We start from the raw sequence: 27,374 nt of genomic DNA on the forward strand, positions 1-27,374 counted from the left end.
GACTAGATTCGAAAAATGAAAGAAAAGGTGAGTTTAAATTGGTACTAAGGAAGGTCTAATCTAGTTGAGTCACCCCATTTAAGAATTGAGTCATTAGATAGTTGTCGTTTTGGTTGGAAAATGATGCAGATCAATTGCGATCTAAACGCAGAGGGCAAAGATGGTTGTTGGCTTCGTTATTTACAAACTCATCTCCTCAATCTTGACAAAGAAAAAAAATTGCCTCTCAAATGTCAATTGTGATTTTGTGACTTTGTGATGATGAGGGGTTGGAGGGTATATATAATGTCTCTAAGCAGCCCCATGGGGTCGTGGCCTTAAGTCCTAACCTCGTGTCATTAATTATTCTCCACAACGTGCCAAAGGCCAGGTACTTTTTGTGGCCCCTTGTTCTCTTTGTCTTGCCCCTCTTTGTTGACTGTTCTATCTAGTAGTATGATTTTTGTTGTGAACACTCTGTTTTGCATAGCAAAAAGTTATTTAAAATAAGAGTTTCTCTGAATAACCCCTAATAAACAATAATATGGAGTAAATTTATCTTAGTTAAGATGTTGTTTCAGTAATATTTTAACACTATCACATCATAATTAGGGATACCTAGCTAATTCAACTCAAAAGTTAGTTTAAGAGCGGAGGGTTTACCCTTTATAAATATTTGTTTGGTCATACCTCTAGTCAATGTGAGATTTCTAACATGTCATTAGCTAAAATTTTTTAAAACACATGTCAAAATATTATTAAGTCACTTATAACTTGATGATTTAAATAAAGTCTTTTTTTTTTGTTACAAATGGAAGATAAAAGAAAGAACAACTACGCTAACACATCTTGGCAAAGCAGGGGCACCACCATTGATGGCGGTAACCTCCAAACTCGCCAACTACATCGAGTTCTAGTTGTAAACTTAGCTAGGGCATCCGCCACCATATTCCGCTCCCGAGAAATATGACGCACCGAAATCTGCCAACTCGATTGAAGCATCTCTCTAACCTGCATAATAACATCTCTATGCCAAAAATGACAGACATTCTGCGCCCCTGTTACCACATCAACCAACTCAACACAATCAGTGAAACACACAACCTTGCGAAACCCCAGCTCCCAAACATGTCGTAAACCCTCATAGAGAGCTCGCAACTCTGCCAAAAAAGCATCTCCGACGCCAAAAGCCACCGCAAACCTAGAAATCCATCTCCCATCTCCATCCTGTACCACACCACCTCCGCCCACTGTGTCCGTTTCGAGCACCATACTTCCATCCACAGAGAGCTCGACGAACCCAGGCTCCCTAGAATGCGTCATACCCGAACTCCCCACCATATGGTTCATTCGCCCTCACCGCTAGAACTCCATAACCACTACCTGAACTTTTTGGTACACCACTTCCACTGGCCATGGCTCTGGTTCAAAGATAGCATTGTTACGCCATGTCCAAATTGTCCCAAGCACTGCGCACGACAGAGAATGATCCTCGTGTTGCAAGTGAGACGCCAACCATCCTTGAAACGTCACGACCCCATATGGACCTATGGGAAGCAACGCTCTGAACCTTCCCCATACCTGTTGCACTGCTGGACACCATCTCAGGATATGTTCAACATCTTCAACAGCGGCATCAGAACGACTGCACTTGGGCTCGGTAGCAAGGTGGCATCTGCACCGCCGCTGGTTCGTTGGCAAAGCCTCCCTCACCGCCAGCCAAAGGAAAAAACGCACCTTCTCCGGAGCTCTACACTTCCAAACAATGATTTATTGAAATATAAAATTTCTAATTCACTTTTCTTAAAAATCGTTGGTCTATTTTTTTTTTTTTTGAAAGGATCTATTTAGGACTACAATGATTTAACTAAAAAAATTGTCTATAATTATTTAGACAATCGAACCTCTTATTTTATATAAAAAGCTTCTATTTATTTTTATGCATATTAATTATTATTAATTAATCAAAAGCTTAGAAAAAATTAGGAATCTGTTTAAAAATAATTTTTTTGAACGTTGCTGTTTAAAAATAATTACGATCATAAATTTATGTAAAAAACAACAGGAAAGAGTACATTCCCTCGTATTTATTTCACTTCAAAATGACAAAAAAAAGAGGATCAGAATACAATAAGAGAAAAATTTTGATGCACCGACGGTGTAAAGTTTTTTTACACCGTCAACCAATCAGATTTCAAGGATGTGAGAAAATCTCTCTTTTCATTTAATTTCTTTAATTGACATGTCACATCCTTAAAATCTGATTGGTTGACGGTGTAAAAAAACTTTACACCGTCGGTGCATCAAAATTAAACTCATACAATAAACGCATGTGTTTCGGATTATTCTCTATCCACGTTTCTTAATTTAATTCCCACGATATTTGATCAGTGAATATACGGCTGGTGGGAAATCAATTAGTAATTAATATTCCCTCCCCTCCCCTCCGTTACTGATTTTTTGTTGTTTAAGGTTATGCACATTGTTTAAGAGTGTAATCATTGATATATTTGTTGACATAAACACCCATATTAAATATTGAGTTAAAGTGAAGAAAGAGAATAATAGCTATTGGTTAAAAAACTTGTTATGATTTTAATTGGTGAAAATAAGAGGTGGTTAGTGAGAGATATAGTATTAAATGAGGGTATACATGAAATAAATTGAGAAAAAATGCATTGGGTTTGTAAAACAACAAAAGTTTTAGAATTTTGACCAAAAGTTAAAACAACAAAACATCAGGAACGGAGCGAGTAAAGCAGATCACCTATAATGGGGTTTTTAAAATAATGCAAGAAAAAATATTTACCAAAAAATGAAATAATGGGGCTAAACGACCTTACTATTTTTTTGAATTTGAGGAAAATTGAATGAGTTTCCGAGATTGAAAAGATCCTGGAATTTCATGAATTTCATCAATTTTCCATGTGCTGCATATTTTAAGTCACATTTAATAAGTCTCCTGGACCCTTTGCATCTGGTAGTGTGTGTTTCTCGGGACACAACACCAAAGTTTCCTGTACTGTACTGCTTTCAAGAAGTAACAATCTATACTAAGCATTTAAAAAACTTTACAACTGTTATGCATTACACTTTTAATCATAATTGCTTTCAAAAAAAAACTACTCCCTTCCCTTCGTCCCTAATTATAAGTTAAAATTATAAAAATTACGTTTATTAAAAAAGTCTTAATTTATGCATTGATTTTTGAAAAAAAGGTACAATTTATCATGTTTACCCCTATTTAAGATAAAACTTTTTAATTATTATACTATTAATAATGCTTCACTACCAATAAATGCAAGGGTAAATATGAAAAGAAACATTAGCTTTTACAACTTTAGTTTATATTTAGTGACCAAACATAAGTCTCAACTTTAGCTTATAATTAGGTACGGATGGAGTATTACTCATTTTCTTACGGTTCCGGGAGACGCTACACCAGATCACTATCGGATCGATCACGCTAGCTCCTCACCCGACCAGTTATAGGGATAATTAACTTCGACCAATCAATCAAGTAATTATGGACCAGCAACTAAGACAAATGTATGGAGCTCAAGATGTACTAGACACTCATGACCGCCTCGAACTGCACAATCTCAAACTCTATAAAAGTCAAGGCAAAGAGAACTTAAGGTACACTAATTTATTTCATTTATTAGTCCCTTAACTCACGTTCTATCTTGAGTGTCGAAGTGACATCGCAATGACCTATCTCGAGCACGACGAATAACATAGCACCATGAAGATTATCATCTCGCCACCTCCTCACTGGAGTTACGCCGCTCCCCTCTCTCCCTACCCCTTCTCAAGTAGTGTTCGTCGGTTCCCCCGATCACTTACAATAAATATCACACTTTAGTAAAGTTAATCACTCCTCATTCATTCAACATTTCACCATCGACTTTTCTGCTCCATGACCCTGCTTCCAATTCCAACTGCTCTACCTGCCCCAAAATCCCCAAGCATCGCCGGTCTTGTTGACCCAAAGTAAGTAACCATTGTCTGCCACTCTCTCCACCTCTTTAATCAAAATGGTCACCAAGTTCACTAGCTCATGCACCTCATTGCCCATTATTTATTTAACAAATTTAGTACTATTTCTTAAACATTCACAGACCATCGTCATCCCTATTTTATTTTCCATTTCTCTTCCTATCAAAGATTATATTATATATTCCACATGATATCACTTCTATATCTTTTCTTCGATTTTCTGTTTTATTTATGGATATGAGTGTCTACTGTCTACTCTACACCATTCTCTATGAACCGTCTTCCTTCAACAGCCAACTTTCTCTGTCACCCACTATTTCCAGCCTGACATATCTAGTTTTGCTTACATGCTCTTGTATTATACTATTGTATATTATTCTATTATTTCATAAAAGACAATATAAATATTAAATACATTGATTGAAGCAAGTATAATATATAGTTATATACTTTATCTGGGACTCTGGGTTTCTATTTGCTACTCTACTAGTGTCACTGTGTTTTCTTTCTTTCTTGTAATTGTTCCTCGTATTACACAATCAAGGAGTATTTGATTTTGATCTCTGAGTTGATTAACTTGCACATGTTTCTATATTTGTTCATATGATTCATAGGTTGTGAATGACTGAATGGATGGTAATAAGCAGCAAGCAAGTGAAGTGAGCATGATAGAGAAGAGAAGAGAAGTGGTGGTGACCATTGCAAATGCTGCAGGTGGAGAGAGCCATGACTTGAAAGTTGTTGAACCTTCCACACCAAGGGTGGATTCACCTCAGAGAATGGAAAATGAGGTTTCTGCAGCTGCAACAAAGTCACCACCCTTGAACTGTGCTTCCCCTGAAATAAGGTTCATGCCTAGTCCAAACAAGCCCCCCAAAATTCCCACCACCACCAACAACAACAACCTCATCAGAAGGAAATCACTCTCAAGGTCAGTGTATTCCAAGCCCAAATCAAGATTTGGTGAACAACCTTACATTGATGGTGGTACTACCATTTTAGAAGAGAATGAAACTGTAACTTTGCAAGAACAAATAGGTTCACCATATAGAAACTCTTTCAAATCTGGGGTGGTTAATAGAACTATCTCCATCACTTCTGTTATCACTCCCAGGACACCATTGATGGCTTCTCCTGGTCCTACTGAGGATCCTGATGAAATCATTTACAAGAAGGTTGAATTGAGCAAAGGATACCATAGGAGACTGACAACTAAGGTTTTGATTGAATGGTTTGTGTTTGTATTCATTTTTGGTAACCTGCTTGCTAGCTTAACAGTTGGCAAGTTGAGAAATTTCAAGATTTGGGGTTTAGGGTTTTGGAGGTGGTGTGTGCTTGTGATGGTGACATTTTGTGGCTTGTTGGTCTCCAAATGGTTCATGCACCTTGTTGTTTTCTTGATTGAGATGAATTTCTTGTTGAAGAAAAAGGTGTTGTACTTTGTCCATGGGCTGAAGAAATGTGTGCAGGTCTTCATTTGGCTTGGCTTGGTTCTTATCACATGGGTTCTGTTAATCAATAGCGGCTCGGTCCGGCGATCGGATCTTGCCAATAAAATTTTGGATGGTATAACATGGACTCTTGTTTCCTTTCTCATTGGAGCATTCCTGTGGTTCATAAAGACATTGTTGCTGAAGATTTTGGCATCAACTTTCCATGTGAAATCGTTCTTCGATCGGATTCAAGAATCAATATTCCATCAGTATATTCTGCAGACTCTCTCCGGGCCTCCACTTATAGAAGAGGCTGAGAAGGTTGGGGGATCGCAAAGCATCGGTCATTTTAGTTTCAGGAGCACAACTAGTAAAGGAGGTAAAAAGAAAGAGGTTATTGATATGGCAAAGCTTCACCAGATAAAGCAAGAGAAAGTTTCTGCGTGGACAATGAAACTTTTGATAGATGCGGTGACAAACTCAAGGCTTACCACAATCTCTAATTCACTGGATGAAAGTTTCTATGATTGTGAAAATGAACAAGCTGATAAAGAGATTACAAATGAGATGGAAGCAACTGCTGCAGCCTACTACATTTTTAGGAATCTTTCTGCGCCTGGTTGCACGTAAGAAAGAATATATAGTTATATACACTATCACTTGTAGTTGCTTGTAAATCAATAAATCTTTATGTATTTTTTATCTTCTTTGTTCTTGTTGCTGCTAAAAAGTTCTCTCATTATGAATAGGTACATTGATGATGATGAACTGCGAAGGTTCATGATTAAGGAAGAAGTGCGTTATATATATCCCCTACTAGCTGAAGCAGAGACGGGACAAATTACCAGAAAGTCATTAACAGCATGGGTGGTAAGGTCTTTTATCTATGTTTGTATAAACTTTGTCACAATAGTGATGGATTGAAATTCTGTTAGGTACCTAAGATTTAACTTCATAATTTTTGTGTTCTTCAGTTGAAGGTATACCAAGAACGCAGAGCATTGGCACATGCCTTAAGCGACACCAAAACAGCTGTGAAACAATTAAACAAGCTTATATCAGGGCTCTTGGTAGTTGTGACCTTAGTAGTGTGGCTTCTGCTAATGGAGATCGCAACAACAAAATTGCTTTTATTCCTCTCGTCGCAGCTATTGCTTGCAGGTTTCATGTTTTCAAACACATGCAAGAATATATTTGAAGCTATCATCTTTGTATTCGTAATGCATCCGTTTGATGTTGGTGATCGATGTGTTGTAGATGGTGTTCAGGTAAACCTATAGCACCTAAGTTTTTTATGTCTTAGTTTGAGATTTGCAAATTAATGTGTTATGATAACATGGCAGATGGTTGTTGAAGAAATGAATATATTGACTACAGTCTTCTTGAAAGCTAATAATGAGAAAGTTTACTATCCAAACTCTGTTCTGGCCACAAAACCCATTAGCAACTATTACAGAAGCCCAGATATGGTTGATAATGTAGATTTCTCAATTGATTTCATGACACCAGCAGAGAAAATTGGGGCCCTGAAGGAAAATATAAAGAGGTATGCTTATTGTATCTTCTTGGGTAAATCAGTAGGGTATTTACTCTTTAGTATCCTTTTTGTCTCTGGAAATTTGAACTCCCCTTCATTAAATGCTTTTGTTGTAAGGTTATGTCATAGCTTCTAAGTATTATTTTTTCGGATTAGGATCCTCTCAAACATTGTGTCTATCTCTCTGTTCATAAATATTCAAAGGGTCCTATTTAATACATGTGAAGAGAGACATAAACACAAAATCTAAATATGACGAAACATGTGAGAATCCTGATCCTATTTTGTCCATTCATGGACAGAGTAATTCTTGCATGCGCGGTGCTTATAGATACAATCAACCAAAAGCTTAAGATATATCAAAATAACAATTATTTCAATGGACTTTGAATCTTTGATTACTCCAATGACACTTTCTCATGCATGTGACTAATAGAAGGAAAATTGAACTTTCTTTTGGAATGCCTTCTGAGTTTTTCACTTGTTGCTGTGATTTAATTTCTAATCAACATTGTGGAAGCACAATATCATACATTCATACTCAAGATTACTATATAATGAGCATGTTGCATTATATCCTATTGTGAATTAAGATCTTGCTTTTAAGTTTGATAGAGACTTAATGGTCCCATTTACTTATTATAAGTCAAGGTGTTCATCTCAAATAGGAATATAGTCAGGTTATTTTGTCACGAAATTGGAACAAGTCTTATTCCAGTCTTGGTAGCATGTGCATGTCTATGCTTTTCTCTGTTCTAATGTCATATTGAAAATTAGGTACGTGGAGAAAAATCCCCAATACTGGCATCCTGGTCACAGCTTAATTGTGATGGAGATTGAAAATGTGAATAAGATTAAGATGAGTCTCTTTGTTATCCACACAATGAACTTTCAAGAGTATCCAGAGAAGAGTAAGCGAAGAAGTGAGCTGGTGATGGAAATAAAGAAAATATTTGAAGAGCTTAATATCAGATACAACCTTCTTCCGCAAGATGTTCATCTCAGACATGTGGAACCAGATATGAGTGCACACAAATAGATGATTCTTGCTCTTTACTCCGCAACAGCATGAATGTAGCTTCATCCATTTGTTTTATTTGTCAAATACCATCAGAACTTTTTCCTACATTTAGATTATGAAATTGTGACTTCAGGACTCTTTTTTATGAGTATGACTGACTATTCTAACTATATCTGAATCTGAGAACCAAATCTTTCACCTTAGTTGTTAATTTCAGTAGTTTTCTGATGACAAAACAGTACTTGAGTACCAAAATATTCTTCAGGTATCGTTACGAAATGGTAACTGGTAAGTGGCATTGGATTATCAATTTTTACCCCTGTATGGTCATTTGTCCTCATATTGTATTTTTTATCATGTAATTGGTTATTTACTTTTTCATCTGTACCAAAAGTTTCATGCTAAATACTGGTGCCGTACTTATGAAATACTTAAAACAGTTGCATCTAACAAATAATTTAATTTTCTGGTTCAGGTTTTATTTTTATTTTTCCTCAAATGGTGGTTTCTGGGCTGATTTGTCTTTTTGCTAGGTCTTTGTAACCATTTTCTGGTTTTGGGCTGACTCCCTTACTTATCTAAATATTTGGATTTCAACCACACAAAAAAAAAAATCTAATTTTCCCCATTTTCATACTTTTAAGTTAAGGTTTTTAAAAGAAATAAACATGTACTTCAAGTTTTGTGTAGGTTTGGATCAGCATTGTCAGAATTGATTTTCGTAAACTTGATTATGTAAAAATGAGTTGAAAGTGAAGTAATTTATGCTCGGCTTAATCTTTTGGAAAAGTAATTTTTGTAAGGTAAGGTTGTGAAATTCAATTATGCAATCTCACAATTAATTATATCAAGTGCAGAAACTATCCTCTTTATAGCTTCTTCGCTTAATTGATTTTGAGGTTAAAATCAATTATCTAAGTTAATCTTCGAACATTTATATAAACATAAAAAGTGCTCCAAGTTGATGAGAGTCATGGCTTTTGAGGATCAGAAGTTAATTACTCCCTTTGACCCTTTCAGTTTCAAGTTAAAGCTCTTATTATATCATGTGGAACTGGTTCCAGATGAGATAACCTTATCTCTCCCAAACACCAGATAGAGAACATCCCACGTCACGTAGGATAACCTGCAATCGCCACATCAGCCTCAAAATCTCTACTTTGCACCTCATAGGCTCATATCTCTGTGTCCATTTCCTCATTCACCATCAAAATTCCAAAGTTTTCAGCAGAATCCACCAAAAAAAATGGCTTCTGCTTCAGTTCCAATGGCTTTGTCACTGTCCTCTGTTACCCACAACAAACTGAACAACCCATCCTCCCAATCCTTTTTCCAACCATTACCCATTAGACAGAACAAGACCCTCTTTGCAAAGCCAAGTTCAAAATCCAAACATGGGATTCATGCATCTTTGAAGGAGAAGGCAGTTGCAGGACTCACAGCTGCTTCCATGACTGCTTCCATGGTGATTCCAGAGGTGGCTAATGCAGCTGGAAATGATCTCACCCCATCTCTCAAGAACTTTCTGCTCAGCATTGCAGCTGGTGGAGTTGTGCTAACAGCCATATTTGCAGCAGTTATTGGTGTTTCCAACTTTGATCCTGTTAAGAGAGCTTGAAGTATGTCTCAAAGCTTTTAAAATTTCAGTCATTTTTCATTGTTTAAGCTTTCTGTTTCTTGTATTGTGTTTATGCAAATGGTTGTGCTATACTTGTTAACTTAATCACAACAGCACCTTATGTTCTATTCACTTCATGTTGGATAACTTCTCTTTTCTCATAATCAATTCTGGTATCCAATAGCTACTAACAGAAGCTTCTCTCTGTAATTGATTTTGGTTTCAGAATCAATTGTAGAAGAATTTTCAAACATGCACTCATTTTAATAGTAACATGAGGTTTTCATTTTGAGGTTTGATGTGTTTATGTTTAATGAGTGATCCTGCTAAGGGATTCCGATTTAGAAAGACCTCATGGATTGTCTCTTGGTGCGTTTGGGTAAATAACTTAACTAAGAGTTTATCATATAGTTGGTTAGTTATAAGCTTCTTAAGAAGTTCATTGAAATAAGCTAAAAATAGATTAAATAGGTATAAGCGCACATTCATAACCAAATATGAGCAACATATCAAAATAAAAACGCAAAACAACTGATAGGCATGTCATAAACTGTTTATATAAGTCAAAACACTTGCATAAGCGTTTATGCTTTAAGATAAGTTTAAATAAGCGCTTCCAAATAGATCTGAAACTACGGCGAACTATGGTATGAATTCTGAATTGAGGACTGCCCCAAGACTTGATTCACAATTCGAAGTTCAGCACTTTATTTCATGACTAGCATCCTAATGAACCTGAAATATATAGAACCAAATCATTGATGAAACAACTGTAAATGTCTTAACTTCTAATTTCCTTAGCTACTAATGGTTGTTCTGGAACTTCTTTATGTAAATTCCTGCATACTTTAAAGCTTGATGCACTGAGCGAGTCTGATACATTACTTCTGAGTTCTGAAGTAAATTCTAGACCCAGTACAATGCTTTTAAGTACACAAGAATTTATCCTCAGCCTATAGCTTGAGTCTTCAAGGACGATAAGCCAAACCATGTCCATGGACGAATCTAGCACTTTCTTCGGTGTACACATGAGTTTCATTCTGAAGCCTGAAACATAAATAGATATTGATATTAAGGTCTGAGTTGTTCATTGAATTGTTTTGACAAGATTAAGTTAGCTACAGAGGTCTTAAGTTTGTTTTAAATCTTGAATTTTGAATGTGAATTGCAAAGGAATAATGTACTTACGATTGTGAAAGAGTCTTATTCATGGTGATGGCTGACTGAAACCATTCACCAGTTAGATAGAGCAATTCCACATTGATTCTTGCTTCAATTCTTTTGTCCATTTCCTCTGCTCCAATGTTCAGTGGTTGGTCTGAAGCCTGGAATTGAAGCATAATTAGTGAATATTTATAAACAAGATTGATGACAATTGGTAGCATGATGAATTTTTTTTCCTCATAATCAATTCCGAAAACCAGAAACTACTCACATAAACTTCTTTGCATAGTTGATTTTGATTTTAGAATCAATTGTAGAAAGATTTTTCAAATATGTCTTAAATGTGTGTTGGGTTTTCCGTAGGGGAACCTTAAAATCAGTTATAACATAGTAAAATCAATTTTGGAGGACAATATGAATGTTTGGGAGTCATTTTGCGAAATTGATTTCAGTCACAATCAATTTTTCTACAGGCTATAGAGAACATAATCAACTGAGATTGGATTTCACAATATTAGTATACAAAAACCACTTGTTGCATAAATGTATGCAAATATAAATTATTTACTTAAATCGCATTTACCATAATCAATTTTGCCAAAATCAAATTTATTTAAAACTAATTATGTCAAATACAGATTTTCCTTTGCTTACCATAACCCACCCAACAGTATCAGCATAAGATGGTACGTGAGCTGTGTATGGCACCACATCTACAAAGAAACAAGCATGGGAATGCATTAGAAAAACAAGAAATTTTGATTAAAACTCAACAAAATGGCTTGAATGAAACAGTCTTACATTTAAAAACTTGTTTGAGTGTGTTATATATTGAAGTGAAGACCTCCTTGTGACTCAAGATACCAGCAACTCCAGCCTGTGAAAGATACCTTACTATTAAGTTGATGCATAAAAGTACAAAACATAAAGTTTGACAAATTACTTGTTTCAAATTACAATGTAGTTTTATTAAGATATTATTTCAGAAGTGCAGAAGTATTAATTTTATTTTGAAAATATTATTTAATTATAAAAAAATTAATTATAAAAACCTTTCGTTACTAAAAAATTACTCACAAATTAGTGCAAAAGCTTTCAAGAAGTTGATAAAAGAGCATTCTAACCTGAGTCACAAAAATGCCATTGTCACTGAGCTTGGGCTTGACAATACTTTCATAGAAGGATTTTGTATAAAGTTGATAGCAAGGCCCACCTACAACTGGGTCCGCCAAGTCTCCAACAATGATATCAAACTTCTCTTCGCTCTTCTCCAATTCAGCTCTGCAATGCAAAAATCATGTTCAAATATTAGCTTCAAAAATAATATTTTTCTGGAAGAAAATTTTTAATCTCTAAAATATGTCTCTTAAATCACTATAATTTGTTGAGTCTCTCGAATTTTAGTGCTATTTTTTGAATACACAAATTTAAATTTAAAAGAGGTGAAATTTTAGGACAAAAAAGTTTAACAAGGGTAACTTACTTGGCATCATTGATGATCAGGTTGAACTTCTCATTAGCAAAAGCCTCCTTATTTTCAGTCAAATATTTTCTACAGAAATCTACCACATCCTACAAGGATTTGAGGTTGAGATTTGATTAGTTTATTTTGAGTAACATAATAATAATTCATGAATATTAATATTACTAGTTTGAAATGGATGTGGTAATGACCTGATCTATATCACACATGGTTACGCTCTCAATTGACTTGTGCTTCAGAATTTCCCTAGCTGATGACCCTTCGCCTCCTCCCATTATAAACACCTTTTTGGGGCTGCCACAACAATAATTAACAAATAAATCTTACCATGAAGTAATTTTGATATTTTTTTATTATATGTAAGTTTTTTTATAATAATTTAAATACTTAATAATCTAAAATATAATTAAATACATAATTTTTTAAGTGCAGTAGCAATTAGTTAGTATTATGATCAATACTTCAAATAAATTTTATATATTGCGTTGAACTGAACATGGGGCGATGGATTAATCTCATTGCTACTACCAGTAAGGATATCTTGGTTAAAACAAAAAAAATATTTATATGTTTAAAGTCGGTAAAGATTAACTTAAATAATTTAAGTTTTGAAGATTACATAATCTAAAGATATAAATTAATACTAAGAAAATTACGAAAGAAATATAAATTAATTTGATTTATGAATCAAAATATTTTAATTTTAAATCTTTATAAAACAATAATTATCAATTAGGTTTACTATTTTATAATTTTAATGCTTAATATAAATTTTTAAATTATAAAATAATTAATACCATTATTGGTTTTTTTACTAAAATGTTCTTTTAGATAGCAACATACCCTCTGTTGTTTTAGAGGAGGGTATGTTGCTATCTCCTCTTTCATGAGGATAGTTGTTTATCTTTATTAATATAATCATTTGTTTTCGAAAACAAAAATTTATAACTTTAATGTTTAATATAAATATTTAAATTAAACAATAATTATTATCATTATTGGTTTTTTTTTGTAATAATAAGAACATTTTAATAATATAAAATATCTTTTTTGAAAGTTAAAATATCATTAAATGAATATTTCATTTTTTTCTCATTATCAATTCTTTCGTCAATGTTTTCCTCATAATTCATCAACAACTATATACCGAAAGAAACATCGTTAGTAACTGATTTCACTGTATAATTTTTTTTTCCAAAGCTGCTTAAATATAATAAATCAAGCCAAGCACAGAGGCCAAAACATTGGCGCAAAGCATTGACATCCAATCTAGGAGGTCCCTCCTCAATCCAAACACAAAAAGAGGAGGTGAGCTAAAAAATCTGTGGCACAATTACTAGAACTACAAACAAATAAAACATCCAAATGCAAAAACTTTGGATGAGACAAGATAAACACAATGCCAAGTAGAGAAACTTACTTTGGATGAGACAAGAGAGGGGGATGAATCAAGCATTCGTGATAAATGAATTCATCCACTTCAGCACTCTGCAACATTCCATCAATCACAAGCACCTAATATAATGCAACAACAATTAATTAATAATCGTCACAACTCTTAGGACTTTAATTTTCCTCCCTTTTCTTCTTCTCAATACTAGATTGAAAATAGTATTACAAAATCTTGTATATATATTTGTCCATATGTTAGAAGAAGGAAAAGAAGTAAAACTTGCAAACCTTTCCAAATCGCTTGCTATCTAGGAGAGCAAACTCTTGATATTTGCTTGTCCCTCTATGAAGCACACTATTGAAAATAATGTAAAACATAAATAAGCAAATGCAATCAAATTAAACGAAACAAAAGTCAAAAATCAAAATTGTAAAAATGATAGTGAATAGCAAATTAACCTGTTCAAGGCAAAAGACCATTTGAGATCATCACTGAGAGATTCCTCATACCAGGAAGCATCATTGTTCTGCTTCTGGTCATCATTGGCAAGGTTATGTTGTTCTGTTTCGTCATGGCCTAACTTTTGGAACACATTACCCATTTTTGAACAATCAAGGGAGGAGAAAAAACAGAGATGTTAATTAGTCGAAGATTACAGTAATGTGAGATGATTTGCAAGTGTGGCACAGTGGAGAGAGCTCCCTTTTATATGTAGCTTTTAATTTTTTATTTAGTAATTTTTGGCAGGTCAATATTTCATTTACTTACCGTCAAAAAAATATTTTATTTATTTATAGGATAGGGATATGATCAATTGACTTCCACAATCAAATCCATACATTTGAATTATTTATAATTTATTTGCATAGAATAAAATTAACCAAATTGACTCTTAATTAATTATATTATTTTAATAACTCTATATACCAAATTTCATATAATTTAAATATTATTATTATTATATATATGTATATTTATATATACTTTTATAATAGACATTTACTAGTAATTTTATGATCTAATATTTCATGAATCTGGACATAGGAGATTTTTATTTACATTTTAAGTAACATATTATGTCTATAAATATTAAATAGCATTTTAATACCCACAACAATATCATTTGTCAATATATTAATTTATCATTATAGCCTATATTACTTATATTATATACTAATATATATATTATATGGTCAAGCTCAGTTCAAGAAAGATTTTTCTATTTGGAAAATAGTTCAATAAAGATTTTTTTCTTGTGAATAATTGATATAGATCTTGACCAAAGATATACTATATTAATTATAATATAATATCACATTATATATATGATACTATAAATATAAGACAATATAATATTTTATATCAATGATATTATATTTTTAGAGTTTAATATAATGGTTGTGCACGTCAGTGTAAAAGGTTTTTACACAGACATCCAATAATTGTATGTCACGTATTAAAAAACATTTATGTTTCTTTTTATTTTAATTAAATTAAAAGCATATTTTCTGATTTGGCAACTCATCATTGGATGCTTGTGTAAAAAAATTTACACGGACAGTACATTACCATTAAATTTATATTTTTATAATATAAATATGTTATATACATATTAGTTAGTTATGCTCTATTATAATATTTTAAATTTAATAAAACATAACATGGATACATACTTTAAATTATATTATTTATTTTATATTTTGCTATTATGTGGTCATATCAATTCAAGGGGATTGCATCATATTGAATATACAGTCATAGACCAAAATTAAATTTTATTATATTATAATATATTATATATTAAATTATTTAATATTATATATATCTAAATTATATTATATCTATTTTTCACTTTTGCATGATGTAATCATGATAGGATAGTGGCACATTTAATGTGCATATATTTTATTTCTCATATTTTTTTGACAGTTATTTTATTTCTCATTACTTTTTCTTTCATTGTTTTTAATTTTTTAAAAGGAAAATCATATATAGTCCAGAGATTCTAGTCAAGAAGTTCTGTTTCCTCTTCATTAAACGACGTCGTACATAGAGTAACAATAATCAGAACTACCAAACGGCGTCGTATAGAGGAACAGCGAAAATGAAATTTAAAAAAGCGCCGTTGCCGGGGATCGAACCCGGGTCACCCGCGTGACAGGCGGGAATACTTACCACTATACTACAACGACCTTGTTGTTGAAGAAGGATGAATTTAATATTTTATATATTATCATATATTTCATATAACAAAAACCACCAGCAGATAACTTTTTTATGGCAATGAGCCATTCCCTTATCTAAACCATGTAATGTTTTATTCCATTGAATAATTAATAAAATATTTGAAAAGTAGAGCTAAAGCATAGGACATGACACATTAGAAAGCTTAGGTGAGTCAATGGCTGTATCTTCCACCACCACCACCACAATATGCATTTCAGGTAACAACATTGTTCCAGTCTATCAATCACCAAAACTTGGATTCTTATCTACCAACTGTTTTCATGTGAAACCACGGAGATTGTGCATTAGAAGCTCGAGTGATGTCTCTGCTGAGACCACTGACACTGAGGTGGAATCAATTGAAGTCCCAAAAGAACCTCCATCTTTGATTTCTGCTCTCAACGTGGAAAGGGCTCTCCGTGGCTTACGTAAGTTTTTCAACTTTGTGCATGTTTGGATACACGCTAAAGATCATAAAGGGGTAAAAATCATGGTGTATAGTAACAAAAGTTGAGGAAAATTGCTTTTGTTCATGTTCACATGATTTTAGCTTCAATGTGGTTTTTCACCATGTATCCAACTACATCTATGTTATGCTAGCTCTCTCTGCCACACAACAGAATCCTTATCCTCTTACCCTTTTACTTATGTCTTGTTATTTACATTATATGCATAAAAGTGCATTTAATTGATGAATATATGGTTTAGAATGCAGCAATTACAGATGCAGATCATTATGGTAGACTCGGCATTCCAAGAGGATATCCCTCTAACAAGGTCATCACTTTTGATTTTTTCTAATCTTTTCATCCCAACTTCTAACTGACTTTCCACAATTGATTCTAAAGTCATAATTAATTATGAGAGAAGTCTCAGTTAGTAGCTTTCGGTTGTCTGAATTGATTCTAACGAAATAGAAACTAGTAAAAGCATGTGATTCATCCCGCTACACTTTAACAGGTGGCGGTTGCATACAACAACAAGGTGCGAGAATTGGAGAGTCAAGGTTTAGAGGAAGAGGAACTCAAGAAGCAATTGGAACTTCTCAGAGTCAGTAAATTTCTACATTTGAATGCTTTGTGTTTTGCATTATTATAGGTTTGAGCGAGATCAGATCATTGATGATTTGATTTACTTTGTGTAGGAATCATACACCATCATGTCATCAGTAGAAGAAAGAAGATTATATGATTGGAGCTTGGCCAGAACAGAGAATACAGGGAGATACAATTGGCCATATGAGGCTGACATAACACCACTTACAACGGAAGAGTCTCCACCAGAGGTATTTCTTGTTCCTGTTTCTAATGTGTATATTAGATGAGTATTGGGAGAATTCTGTATTTCTATCCATCATTACTCAATATTAAAAAGTTACTGGGAAGAAGAGGTAGTGATCAGTTTATCACTCACTGCCCCTATGATTTCGGGAAAAAACTTTCCTTCTCAACATATATATAACATGGGGTTGTCTAAATGACCCATGAAAAAGTTTGGATTAAATAACTCATCATCCAATCATATTGGAGATAAATGAGTTGAAAATAAATTAATAAATAAAATATATAAATTCCAACTCATTTATCTCAAATGTGATTGGATAATGAGTTATTTAACCCCAACTTATCATGGGTCATTTAGACATCCCCATATAACATTGCTCATAATCAAATAAGTTTATGTATTGTCCTTTATTAGATGCTGCTAAATTAACAACTTATCATTCTTTATTGAACATAATTCTTTTCTCATGGCAGGATCCTGAAGATGTCGGACCAACTAGAGTGGTTGGATTCGTCTTTCTGGGATGGATAGTGATCTCAGTTGTGTTATCTATTTCACTAAACTTATAGACAGAAGTATGATGTATGTATGAATTTTTTCCCCTGTAAACAATATTGTAATGCATGTTATTTTGGATGAAATGAAATTGCATTTTGGCTGTTTCTATTTATCTTATGAGTTAAACATAAGTTAAACAATAGCAATTAATATATTATGTACAACTAGTTTTTAGTTAAAATTATAGAAAAAGGTTAATTAACTCTTGCAAATTAACATTGAAACCATTTCAACAAAAATAATAAAGACTTTTTATACTAGGTAGATCAGTTGGATGAGTACAATGCCATAATGCTTCGTTATGTTCCGACTGGCCCTATTGGGCAGTTTCCCCGGCTAACCACAACCTGTCTTTCAAGGGCCAGAAATCGACTTGTACGTAAAAAAATATCGGTCGCCTCAGTAGAAGTTATTGAAGCACAAGTGTGAGTGAAATAAGTCTCACAAATGATGAAATAACAACGGCTGAGCAGTTACAAGTCAAATAACTCACTCACTCATTGCCTTAAGTTTTGTGATGAATATATGTTAATGATGTCCAAATCACATGTGTTCTTAACCCAATGTGGCTAATGAGTAATTTGTGAGTCTTTATGCCACTGCATCACTCCAACAATGAATATTTCAATAGAAGGTACTAAAATCAAAGCACCTGAGTGGATAAGGAACTTATGCTACAATCAAATTGTGCACCCAAAAAGAGTGATATCACCACCTGAAGGTGGGTAACAAGTGATATGTTGCTACAAATAGAGAATGGCATTTTTCATTAGGTACACAATTTTACCCTATCTTCCCGCTTTGCACCATTTTCCTTCATTTACAAATTTATGTACTCTATAAAATAATTAAGATACATTTCTATACAAGGATGTCATCCGTTGATGGCCAATCTTACTTCCTCCTAAATCGCACAGAAGATAAAGCAAATCGATCAAGCTTAAAAGATGATCAAAAAATCAAGTTCTTTTAAACTTTATTACACAATATTAACTGTGTTTTAAGATTCAACCATTTGGGGCTTCGGCTCCATAATCTTAACTATGCTGAGTCATACTCAGAAGTCGAAAAAGTATGTTATCACAGTACTGATTCTAATTGCTTTAACTCAGGGTCTAAACTCTCTGTTTCCACATCTTCCTGGTCCCTGTATGAATCAGCTATAACCTTTCCCTTACTTAGCACATCCGAAGGTACAGTTTGTAAGAGGCTGAAACAGAAACCTTATTAAGAATTGCATCTTTTTCTCTCATGTCATGTGCATGTAAGTTGAATAACACTAGGGGAAAATTATGCGCAAGGGGGAAAACTAAACAACAAATCACCTGTCTAGAGCACCAAGGGCAGTACTGATTTTTGCCTTCATTGATTTGACTGAGGCTGCAGGATCATTTCTTGATGCATTCAGAAACAGGGAATCAAGTTCCTCTAGTGACCTACATTAACAAAATTATTCAGTTGGGGTTTGTGTTTCTACTTTCTAATAACTATAAAATTTATTATTAGTATTACACAGCCAATGGCTCAATGACTTATTGTGATACTTATTTCATTTTTTTTTCTTTCATTTTTACAGGAAAATGATTGTTATACCTCAGACAGTCATCAACATTGTTCATTGCAGTTTTACCATTGCCACTGTCAGATGCGTACTGCGCCACCTATAAAAAGATTGTGATGCTCTAATTAACTTTTATACATGTAAATATGCCATAAAGTAAATGATGATAGCCATGAAGAAGGGAAAATAGATTGTTCTAAAGATATGATATCCGCAATGGTTTGAGTTTGAGCTTCAAAAAGCTACTAGTTGTTCCAGGTTTTATCTGATACAAAGTTCTGTCATGCAGTAAACAATGCTTTATCTATTTTTTCGGTCCTGAATGGAGACAGTAACAACCAAAGTAGTTTCCATGGGCAAATAGATGCTTGGCATCAGAGTTTAAAACTTTGAGGAACTGTGTAGAAGAGAATACTGGGTGTTAAGTATATGAATAATCGATACTTAATTACAAAAATGAAGCCTCAGAACAGTTTCAACTGACTCACAAGCAGGGGAAATAAACTCACAACAGAGACTTCAATTGTAAAAAATCTGGGACACAAAAAGCTGTCACATTCAAAATTAGAAGGGTATTAATAAAAGCCAAGAATGGGAGAGAGCAGAAGAACTCAGAAGTTGAAGGAAGCCTTTACTTACTGCTCGAATATTTACACGAAGGGATGCTGCAGGCCCAGAACGAAGTAGAGACCGGCAGAGGTCAAATTGGGGCTTATCAACCTCTAATGTTTTTTCTATAGTAATAAAAAGAAAAGCATTAGTATTTTATATCAACTTCAATTTATGATTGCTGCAGACCATGTCAAATAAAAATACGTACAGCAATAATGATAGTGGAAGAGAGAAAATGGAAAGGAATGAGAACAAGATCCAGCAACATGAATCAAGAGAATTGATGCATACAGGTATCACAATGGTTTCAAAATTTCTATTCAGAAATAAAAGAAACATATTTCATTAAGTTTACATTTTTAAAGAATTCAGTTGTTTTCTTAACAGTAATTTAGCATATTTTCCATCAAAGAGATTAAGAGAGAGACATGAATAAACAGAGAAAGTTGAAAGCCAGGCTAATAGTACAATATAACAATAATACTAAGTACAAAATTAATCAATAATTTCAAAATGTTGGAATCACAGATGATCTAATATCTGAATATCTGACATGACAAAAGCAGCGTGTAAGGATAAGGAAAGGCATTACCCAAGTCCTTGAACTGGAACTCTGTAAGTATGACAGCTGGAACATAAGTCTCTAGAGGATCAAGCTTTTTCCTAGAGCATTTATGGACGAATTAGATTAAAAATCAATATTCTCCAAACGCACAAATTACTAACTTAAGTCCAATGTCAACAATACAAAACCTACTAGTATAATTTATAAAAAGCAAATCCAAATCTAAGAAGGCAAGTCTAATTCAATTCAAGGCCGACATTATAAAATATTCTTATAGCTAGCCACTATCATAGATATAAAATTAGAATGAATGGTGATTAATATAATTTTTTTAGGTTTTGTATTAGACACTAATTTTACCAAATTCAGTAGTTAGTTAAATGTTCGTTATTAAAGTTAGTTACTAGTGGGTCATACTCTATAAATAAACATGTAAACAGTTCGAAACGAATAACAGAACGGGTTCCAAACTTCTAATATGGATCAGATTGAACTCTTTGCTCGCACCATTCTTCCACAGTGAAGTACGCTTCCTTCACAGCTTCCATGGAGAAATCCCCGACCTTCCACAGCCCTATAATCAAGATCGTTTTAGAAAAACCAACCATACCTGCTCATTCTTCCTATCATTCTATGGTTCATGGGAAAGGGCAAGGAAGAGTATCAATACAATGCACCTTTTATGGCCACACCAATCATACAGTGGATTCTTGTTACTTCAAACATGGATTCCCAACAGCAACAATTTCCACTGATGAAATGTTGGAATAATATTCTAGGGTAGAATATTTCCCTTTCCTTTACTTTTCTTCTCTAAATATCACCATGATACAGTGTAATTACTAGTACAAATTGCAATTCCCTTTTTCCTTATTTTCATTGATTAGGAATCATGTGCATTAAGCCTATAAACATTTGAGCTTGTATAGTGAAAATCATCACTGAATAAAATTACCATTACTTAGACATTTTCAACTTGGTATCAGAACTCCTGATCCCTGGGGGCTATGCTTCTACAACTAAACCATAATCTCCTTCATTGCAGCCTTAGGAATCCTAAATCGCCTTCTCACATACATTCTTTCTCTCCTCAAGCATCCTTACATTTGTTTCTACCGCATAACAAAGCCCGAATATAAGACCTTGTGAAAACTATCACATAACTACCAATTAAACTAATTATTATAGGAATTAACTAACTGTTACAGTGAGACTCACTAATACTACTATATATTGTTTCAATAGCTAGCTCTTTTTTTTTTTTTTGGGTTTCCCCATGTATCCCCACAACCGACAGCCATGGAACTAATCGCTCGAGGCTCAAAGATCATGTTAAGTGGGTAGGCCTCTCCCCACACATGCTTCTCCATACTCACCATCCAGGGGTCGAACCTTGGACTAAATGCTTAAGGAGCTCAACTATCTATCAGTTGTGCTACACCTTGTTGGTACTAGCTTGCTCAACATTGACAATTTACAAATTAAGAGAAACACTTGAATAAGTACAATTTAATAACATAGTAGTATGACCAGTACAATTTCAAATTAAATAAATGTAAGGTAATACTTATACCAGTTTTATTTCATCAAATACAAAATCATGACATAGTGATGAATGATCATACCTCTTAACATACTTATCAAAAACACCTCCTTCAGCACCTGCAATGTGGAAGAAACTCAAATCAAAAGACCAATCCAAATGTAAAAGAGGGTGAAATTGTTACCATAAACAGCAAAGAGAGGGAAAGAGAGAGAGCATACGGTTAGGAATGAGAAGGAGGTTGGAGAGAACCAGAGAGATGGACACCATGCGGCGGCTCTCTCGCCATGTTGGGGGTGACAGTGCGCACCGCACTGGCCTCGCCTTGGAAGTGGAACAGAGTAAGGGTTTGCAGTTGCTAACATGCGCGGGGGTGACAAGTGACGCCATGTATGCCCACACAGCATGGAAATGGATAGATGCTTGTTGATGCAGATAACGTACCCAATTCGGTTCGTTCGGTCTTATCTCTTTATTGCTGATATACCCTTGCAAACTACCATAATTATTATTCTTCACTCCTCCTAATGAACTTTTTAGCCACCATTTTGTTGTTGATAAATAAAAAAGAAATAGTGACATCATATATAAAATGCTAGTAGTCATGTATCTCAATGGGAGACAATGATATTTGAAATGAGAACGTTCACATCGTGGTTAATTTTTTTGAATTGAGAACGCTAGTGTGTGGTTAACTTTTTTAGAAGTTTTTTTTTGTTAAAGGGAAAATTAAATGAAAACTACAAAGTTAGAAAGTCTTCAAACAACCAAGGAGCAACAATGTTTAGAGGCATCTCAAGTAAAATCACACTTAGCACCAGCTTCAAACAAAGCAAGGCAATTCGCAAGATCATTGACTTCACGCGAAATGTGACCCAACTGAAGCTCCTAAGTTCAAGATGGAAGAATGTGGATATTCATAAATAAACTTGCACTAAAATGAAAACAGAAAGTTAAATATTTAAAGATATGTTTATGAAAAATCAAACATGAGTATTTTATATTTTATATTTATTACAATAACGTGACACAGGCAACCAAAAACAAGCCGATTGTAATATTTATGGTCCCTAGCATAATATTATATTTTTTAACAATAAAAAACATCCACAATTTATTCTTCCCATTTTTTGATTGAAAATGACAAAATGTTGCCTCACCGACAGAAAATGTGTAAATTATTTGATTGGCTGGGCCAACTTCAATGATCATTATTTTAATGAAAAGTCCCTAGGATTATAATCATATTAAAATTTTAAAAAATTCCAGAATCGTTTTAAGGTGACAAGTTACTACATCAGCTCAAAAAAACAGGGAGGGAGGATAAAAGAAAAACAAGTTGAAGAGGGCCACTCAGTTGGTAGATTCTTTGAAGCAAAGTCTCCAGATTAATGCAGACATAACACAGATCTGTCTTCAACCTCTCTCTGTGTTCTCAAACAGCAACAATGGCAAAATTGTATCTTGTGGTCATCCTTTCCTTCCTTCATTCTGCTTCTACAGGTTCTGCTGCAACTAATACTCAAAGTAAGTCTCAACCAAGTTTTTTTTCTTTTCTTTTCTGTATTTAGTTGTTTTGGTGTCAGATTTGGAAACTACCTGTTAGTTTCTGGGTACCATTTAGTTTGATCTGTATGCCATTACTTAAAAATGTAATCTTTACTTCTTTTTCTAATGTTTGTCTTTGGAATGGTTACTAATGTAGCTCATCATTTTGGATTGTATCTTTGACATTTTGAATGAGATGAGGGTCTCTATTGATAGCTTTAGACTTTGAAGCTGTTAGCTAATATTCTAGGACTAGATCTTATTTGCTTAGAGTTCTAGTAGACTTTTGGTTTCTCATGGGGAGTTGTTTCTCTCTGTTGATGTTCTTTGCTGACATGGAAATTGATACTAGGGAATACTGTGGTACTGTACATGTTGGATCTAGGACTTTCAGTATAATGGTGGAAGTGGAAAAGGGGGCAAAAGAAAAAGATGTTAGGGATATTTGGTGATTCATGACTCAGATCATCAACCATAGCAATCATCTGCTTCAAATCTTTAAAACTTTTTGGCCTTGTCTGATTTGAGAAAATGCTCATTGTTTTCATTCTCTATTCTCCCTGATAATTATAGAAATATTATCTTGTTTTTTATTTTTATTTTCTATTTTTGAAGATTTGTACCAGAAATGGTGAGAGCAGCTGGTACAAATCTTTGAAAAGATGCAATTAAGCTAAATGAGGTAATATTTTTGTACTTAGTGAAAACAAGAAAGGAAATCAGAATCCATATCTTATTTGTATAATAGCTACAACTACAACCCATGTGAACTGTTTAGGAGCTAATTCAGTCATTGCCCCTGATTAATTTTCTTAAATTATAACTTTTGCCCTGTCTTTGATGTTTCTATTTCTGGGAAAGAAATAGAACTGTTTTATGATTATAAAATGATCAGGTTGCAAAGTAGTTGATAACCAGGTGACTTAGTTTGGAAAAGAAACTTCATTGTCGTAAAGACAAAACAAATTGACCTGCATAAAAAAAAGCCATTAGTTTGATCTAAATATCATTAACCTTTTTGCTCTTCCATTCCATCCTAGTTAGTTAGTTCCATTTCATTCCATTGTTGTTAGATATCCAAACAAAGCAGTAGTACACCATTTTCCTTTCTTTGATAAGCTATAGTACTTTTGAAATTTATGCGTATGGAAAGTTAATTAGGATTCTATTAATGGAACTCTTGTATAGTGACCTCTTTATATTAACACGGACTTCATTAGGATTTGAGAAATTTGAGATTTGGAGATTGGAGTTGGTTAAGAGTGGTATACAAAATGTGGTTAAATGAATGTTTAGGCTCTAGCATTCATAGAGATGAATTGGTTGTTTAAAGTTCGAAAATGTCATGGTAGCAATAGCAACCTTGATTGTATTTGACTTAGACATGAGCTTGCCAGATGGTTGATTCTTCTGCAGAGAATCTATTTTTGAGTTGTTGAAGTTTACTTTTATAAATGGTTCTGGGTCTTTACTTCATAGTTGTATATATTTCCTTACGAATCACAAAATGATTCAATTACTTTAAATCTGTATTTTGATTGCTTGTATCTCCCTCTCTTTATGTTTTTCTAAATTCACATTTGTGGCATAATGAACAAAAATTTGCAGTCAAAGTTACTAATAACCCTGCGGACAAGTTGGTCGCTGCGATTAATGAAAACAGAACTGCTTACAAGGTATCAGAATTATATGACAACGCGGGGCTTGCTTGTATAGCTCTGCAATACATCAAGGCATACCAGGGTGATTGTGGTGCTGTGGGTGGACCAGATGCCAAGAAGCCTCCTGAATCTCAATTTGCTGAAGTTTTTGCCCCAAACTGCGGTGTTAAGGCATCAAGTCTTGCTCCTATAACTGGTCGTTTCCTGGGGTGCCAGACTAAGTATGTCCATGCCCCCGAGGCATTTTCCGAAGTCCTGATACAAAACCAGAGGAGCTTAGAAATACTCCACAGCAAGAATCACACTCAGGTTGGTGCTGCTGTGACAGGTACTGATGGGGGGTCTCCTTATTTCTGGTGTGTGCTGTTTAGCGGCGGCAAACCTAACAGCACCTTTGCTTTTGAGGGCGGCGTGGCTAAACTAACGAAACCTGGTTGCTTTAGCGGAGCTAATGATGAGTGCAGTGGTGCTCATGATTGGTCACCCCTCAGTGTGATGTGGTTATTTGCTGCTTCAGTTCTAATTGCATTGGGGTTTGCTTTTCCTTTGTGATCATAAATTATATGGATTTCCACTTCATTTAGGGGCCTTCATTGCCATTGTTGTTATGACAGGTTTGGCCTCAGCTATTCTTTATTTTCCCCCATTTTCTCTTCTTTTAGATTTTATTTGTTAAGAGATTCATGCCAGGTGTTTCTACAACTTGTTTACCTAAGAATTTTATGGTATCGGCTCTTTTCAAATCTCTTATTGGAACTAAGTGCATTTTGGATCAGTTTTATTTTTCCTCCAAATCAATTATGGTAGCCAGAAGCTTCTCCCTAGAATTCATTTTGACTTTAGAATCAATTGTAGAAGGATTTCCAAACATGCAAATGTCAGTAGTATTTGTCGACATCTTTCGTTCTCTCAGCATTTAGATCATAAGATGACTAGCATGTTCTTGGCGAACATGATCAAACTCAAACAAATTCTTACACACTTTCAGTATCTGACAAGGTTACAAGCCAGTTTGAGCTACTCAGGACATTACAGAGATGATTTACACTTCAAAATAAGAAAAAGAACTGTAAGAATCACAAAAATACCACCTGAAGAACCACAAACTCTATGAATCCAGTAACGATCGAACCCGGCGGTGAAACTTCGGTCCATGGAAGCAGATAAAGCTATTCCTAAAATCAAAAGAAAAAGCAGTAAAGGCAACCGGACATCAATGTTCACATGTTGTTCCTCATCTTCCAATTCACTCTCTTCTTGCTGGCCTATATATAGAGGAGACGCAACAGCTAGAATCACCAAGCCTATTGCAGCAAGTCTCTCATATGATGAAAATTTGCTTCCCCTTCTGGATGCTCCAAGTTCCATTCACTATAAGTACCTTGGTTCTCTCTCTGGGCGGGCGGGCGGGGGGGGGCTAATTTACTCTTACGTGCTAAGATAAATATGGTGGAACTGTCAAGGAAAATATGGTGGAACTGTCAAGGAAAATATGGTCTGAGGAATCTCACTTTTCTTAAAGCAAACATCAACGAGCATCTGCTACACTCACCTATCCTTTTTCTGTTATTCAAGCACTACCCCTACTTTGGGAGGGGAAAAAGTAAAGACTTATGTGATATGAGTTTACAAAACACTGGAAACAAAAATCAATTCTGGCCTAGCTCAATGATGTGATAGGTGACATGAGTATTATCAAAGGCTAATCTACAAACTGCTGAATTGGTTACTGTTAAGAAATGCTGGAAAGGCATTTTTCAATTTAAAATGAAGATGAAGATAAAATGGAGGAGAGAGGGTACTGACAGAACTCTAGTTGTTACATTGCATGTGTATGAATAAATAAGATTCTCCATTGGAAAAGCACAATATTCTGCTCGGCCTAAAATTGATATGGAATCTGATGCTGTTTCTAATGTGCATGTGCACCAATTATAAATTAATCAGAACCTCACGAATGTCTATAACACAATCTCACAAATTCGAAAGAATTCATGCTCAGAAGAAAACATCCTAAGGGAATACAAATATTTAGCTTGAAATAAAGAAAAGGAACATGCTAGAGAAATAAAAAGAATTAAGATAAAACAAAGAGAGAAAGAAAACCTCCTTTGTGTATCAGCTGGATCAATGAGCATTGATGGTTGAATAGGAGCTGGTCAGAGCATTTATATTCAACTGAGCATTAA

General features: G+C 34.2%; 8 protein-coding genes and 1 non-coding gene across 9 annotated transcripts; 4 read left to right on the plus strand and 5 right to left on the minus strand.

The window, feature by feature from the left end:
* Positions 1-813: 813 nt before the first annotated feature.
* Positions 814-1,302, minus strand: LOC130749483 (uncharacterized). The gene has a single exon (XM_057602854.1). The coding sequence runs from the start codon at positions 1,300-1,302 to the stop codon at positions 814-816; it is 489 nt and encodes a 162-aa protein (XP_057458837.1).
* A 3,102-nt stretch (positions 1,303-4,404) lies between these two features.
* On the plus strand, positions 4,405-8,279 carry LOC130725196 (mechanosensitive ion channel protein 10-like). The gene is made up of 5 exons (XM_057576446.1): positions 4,405-6,037; positions 6,161-6,281; positions 6,386-6,679; positions 6,755-6,957; positions 7,726-8,279. The coding sequence occupies exons 1-5, from the start codon at positions 4,608-4,610 to the stop codon at positions 7,985-7,987; spliced, it is 2,310 nt and encodes a 769-aa protein (XP_057432429.1). The 5' UTR covers positions 4,405-4,607; the 3' UTR covers positions 7,988-8,279.
* Positions 8,280-9,045: 766 nt separating this feature from the next.
* On the plus strand, positions 9,046-9,751 carry LOC130725202 (uncharacterized). The gene has a single exon (XM_057576452.1). It carries the CDS (start codon positions 9,216-9,218, stop codon positions 9,585-9,587), a length of 372 nt encoding a protein of 123 aa, XP_057432435.1. The 5' UTR covers positions 9,046-9,215; the 3' UTR covers positions 9,588-9,751.
* A 578-nt stretch (positions 9,752-10,329) lies between these two features.
* Positions 10,330-14,228, minus strand: LOC130749494 (thermospermine synthase ACAULIS5-like). Its single transcript, XM_057602863.1, has 10 exons — positions 14,086-14,228; positions 13,915-13,981; positions 13,655-13,749; positions 12,426-12,528; positions 12,235-12,323; positions 11,876-12,032; positions 11,553-11,628; positions 11,406-11,464; positions 10,776-10,912; positions 10,330-10,634 (listed from the first exon to the last, which is right to left on the minus strand). Exons 1-10 carry the CDS (start codon positions 14,226-14,228, stop codon positions 10,556-10,558), a joined length of 1,005 nt encoding a protein of 334 aa, XP_057458846.1. The 3' UTR covers positions 10,330-10,555.
* Positions 14,229-15,747: 1,519 nt separating this feature from the next.
* On the minus strand, positions 15,748-15,819 carry TRNAD-GUC (transfer RNA aspartic acid (anticodon GUC)). The gene has a single exon. It is a non-coding gene; the product is annotated as a tRNA-Asp (tRNA).
* A 159-nt stretch (positions 15,820-15,978) lies between these two features.
* On the plus strand, positions 15,979-17,805 carry LOC130732147 (NAD(P)H-quinone oxidoreductase subunit U, chloroplastic). Its single transcript, XM_057584259.1, has 5 exons — positions 15,979-16,281; positions 16,569-16,630; positions 16,814-16,903; positions 16,998-17,138; positions 17,611-17,805. The coding sequence occupies exons 1-5, from the start codon at positions 16,029-16,031 to the stop codon at positions 17,704-17,706; spliced, it is 642 nt and encodes a 213-aa protein (XP_057440242.1). The 5' UTR covers positions 15,979-16,028; the 3' UTR covers positions 17,707-17,805.
* Positions 17,806-18,643: 838 nt separating this feature from the next.
* LOC130725210 (uncharacterized) lies at positions 18,644-22,424 on the minus strand. Its single transcript, XM_057576460.1, has 7 exons — positions 22,198-22,424; positions 22,059-22,095; positions 20,461-20,531; positions 19,896-19,990; positions 19,289-19,356; positions 19,021-19,131; positions 18,644-18,905 (listed from the first exon to the last, which is right to left on the minus strand). Exons 1-7 carry the CDS (start codon positions 22,364-22,366, stop codon positions 18,776-18,778), a joined length of 681 nt encoding a protein of 226 aa, XP_057432443.1. The 5' UTR covers positions 22,367-22,424; the 3' UTR covers positions 18,644-18,775.
* Positions 22,425-23,225: 801 nt separating this feature from the next.
* Positions 23,226-25,960, plus strand: LOC130725223 (uncharacterized). The gene is made up of 2 exons (XM_057576476.1): positions 23,226-23,503; positions 25,133-25,960. Exons 1-2 carry the CDS (start codon positions 23,425-23,427, stop codon positions 25,735-25,737), a joined length of 684 nt encoding a protein of 227 aa, XP_057432459.1. The 5' UTR covers positions 23,226-23,424; the 3' UTR covers positions 25,738-25,960.
* A 254-nt stretch (positions 25,961-26,214) lies between these two features.
* Positions 26,215-26,553, minus strand: LOC130749503 (uncharacterized). Its single transcript, XM_057602869.1, has one exon. The coding sequence runs from the start codon at positions 26,551-26,553 to the stop codon at positions 26,215-26,217; it is 339 nt and encodes a 112-aa protein (XP_057458852.1).
* Between the last annotated feature and the right edge of the window lie 821 nt (positions 26,554-27,374).

Source organism: Lotus japonicus, chromosome 1 (assembly GCF_012489685.1).
Source record: "Lotus japonicus ecotype B-129 chromosome 1, LjGifu_v1.2".
In the NCBI taxonomy this organism is placed as follows: Eukaryota; Viridiplantae; Streptophyta; class Magnoliopsida; order Fabales; family Fabaceae; genus Lotus; species Lotus japonicus.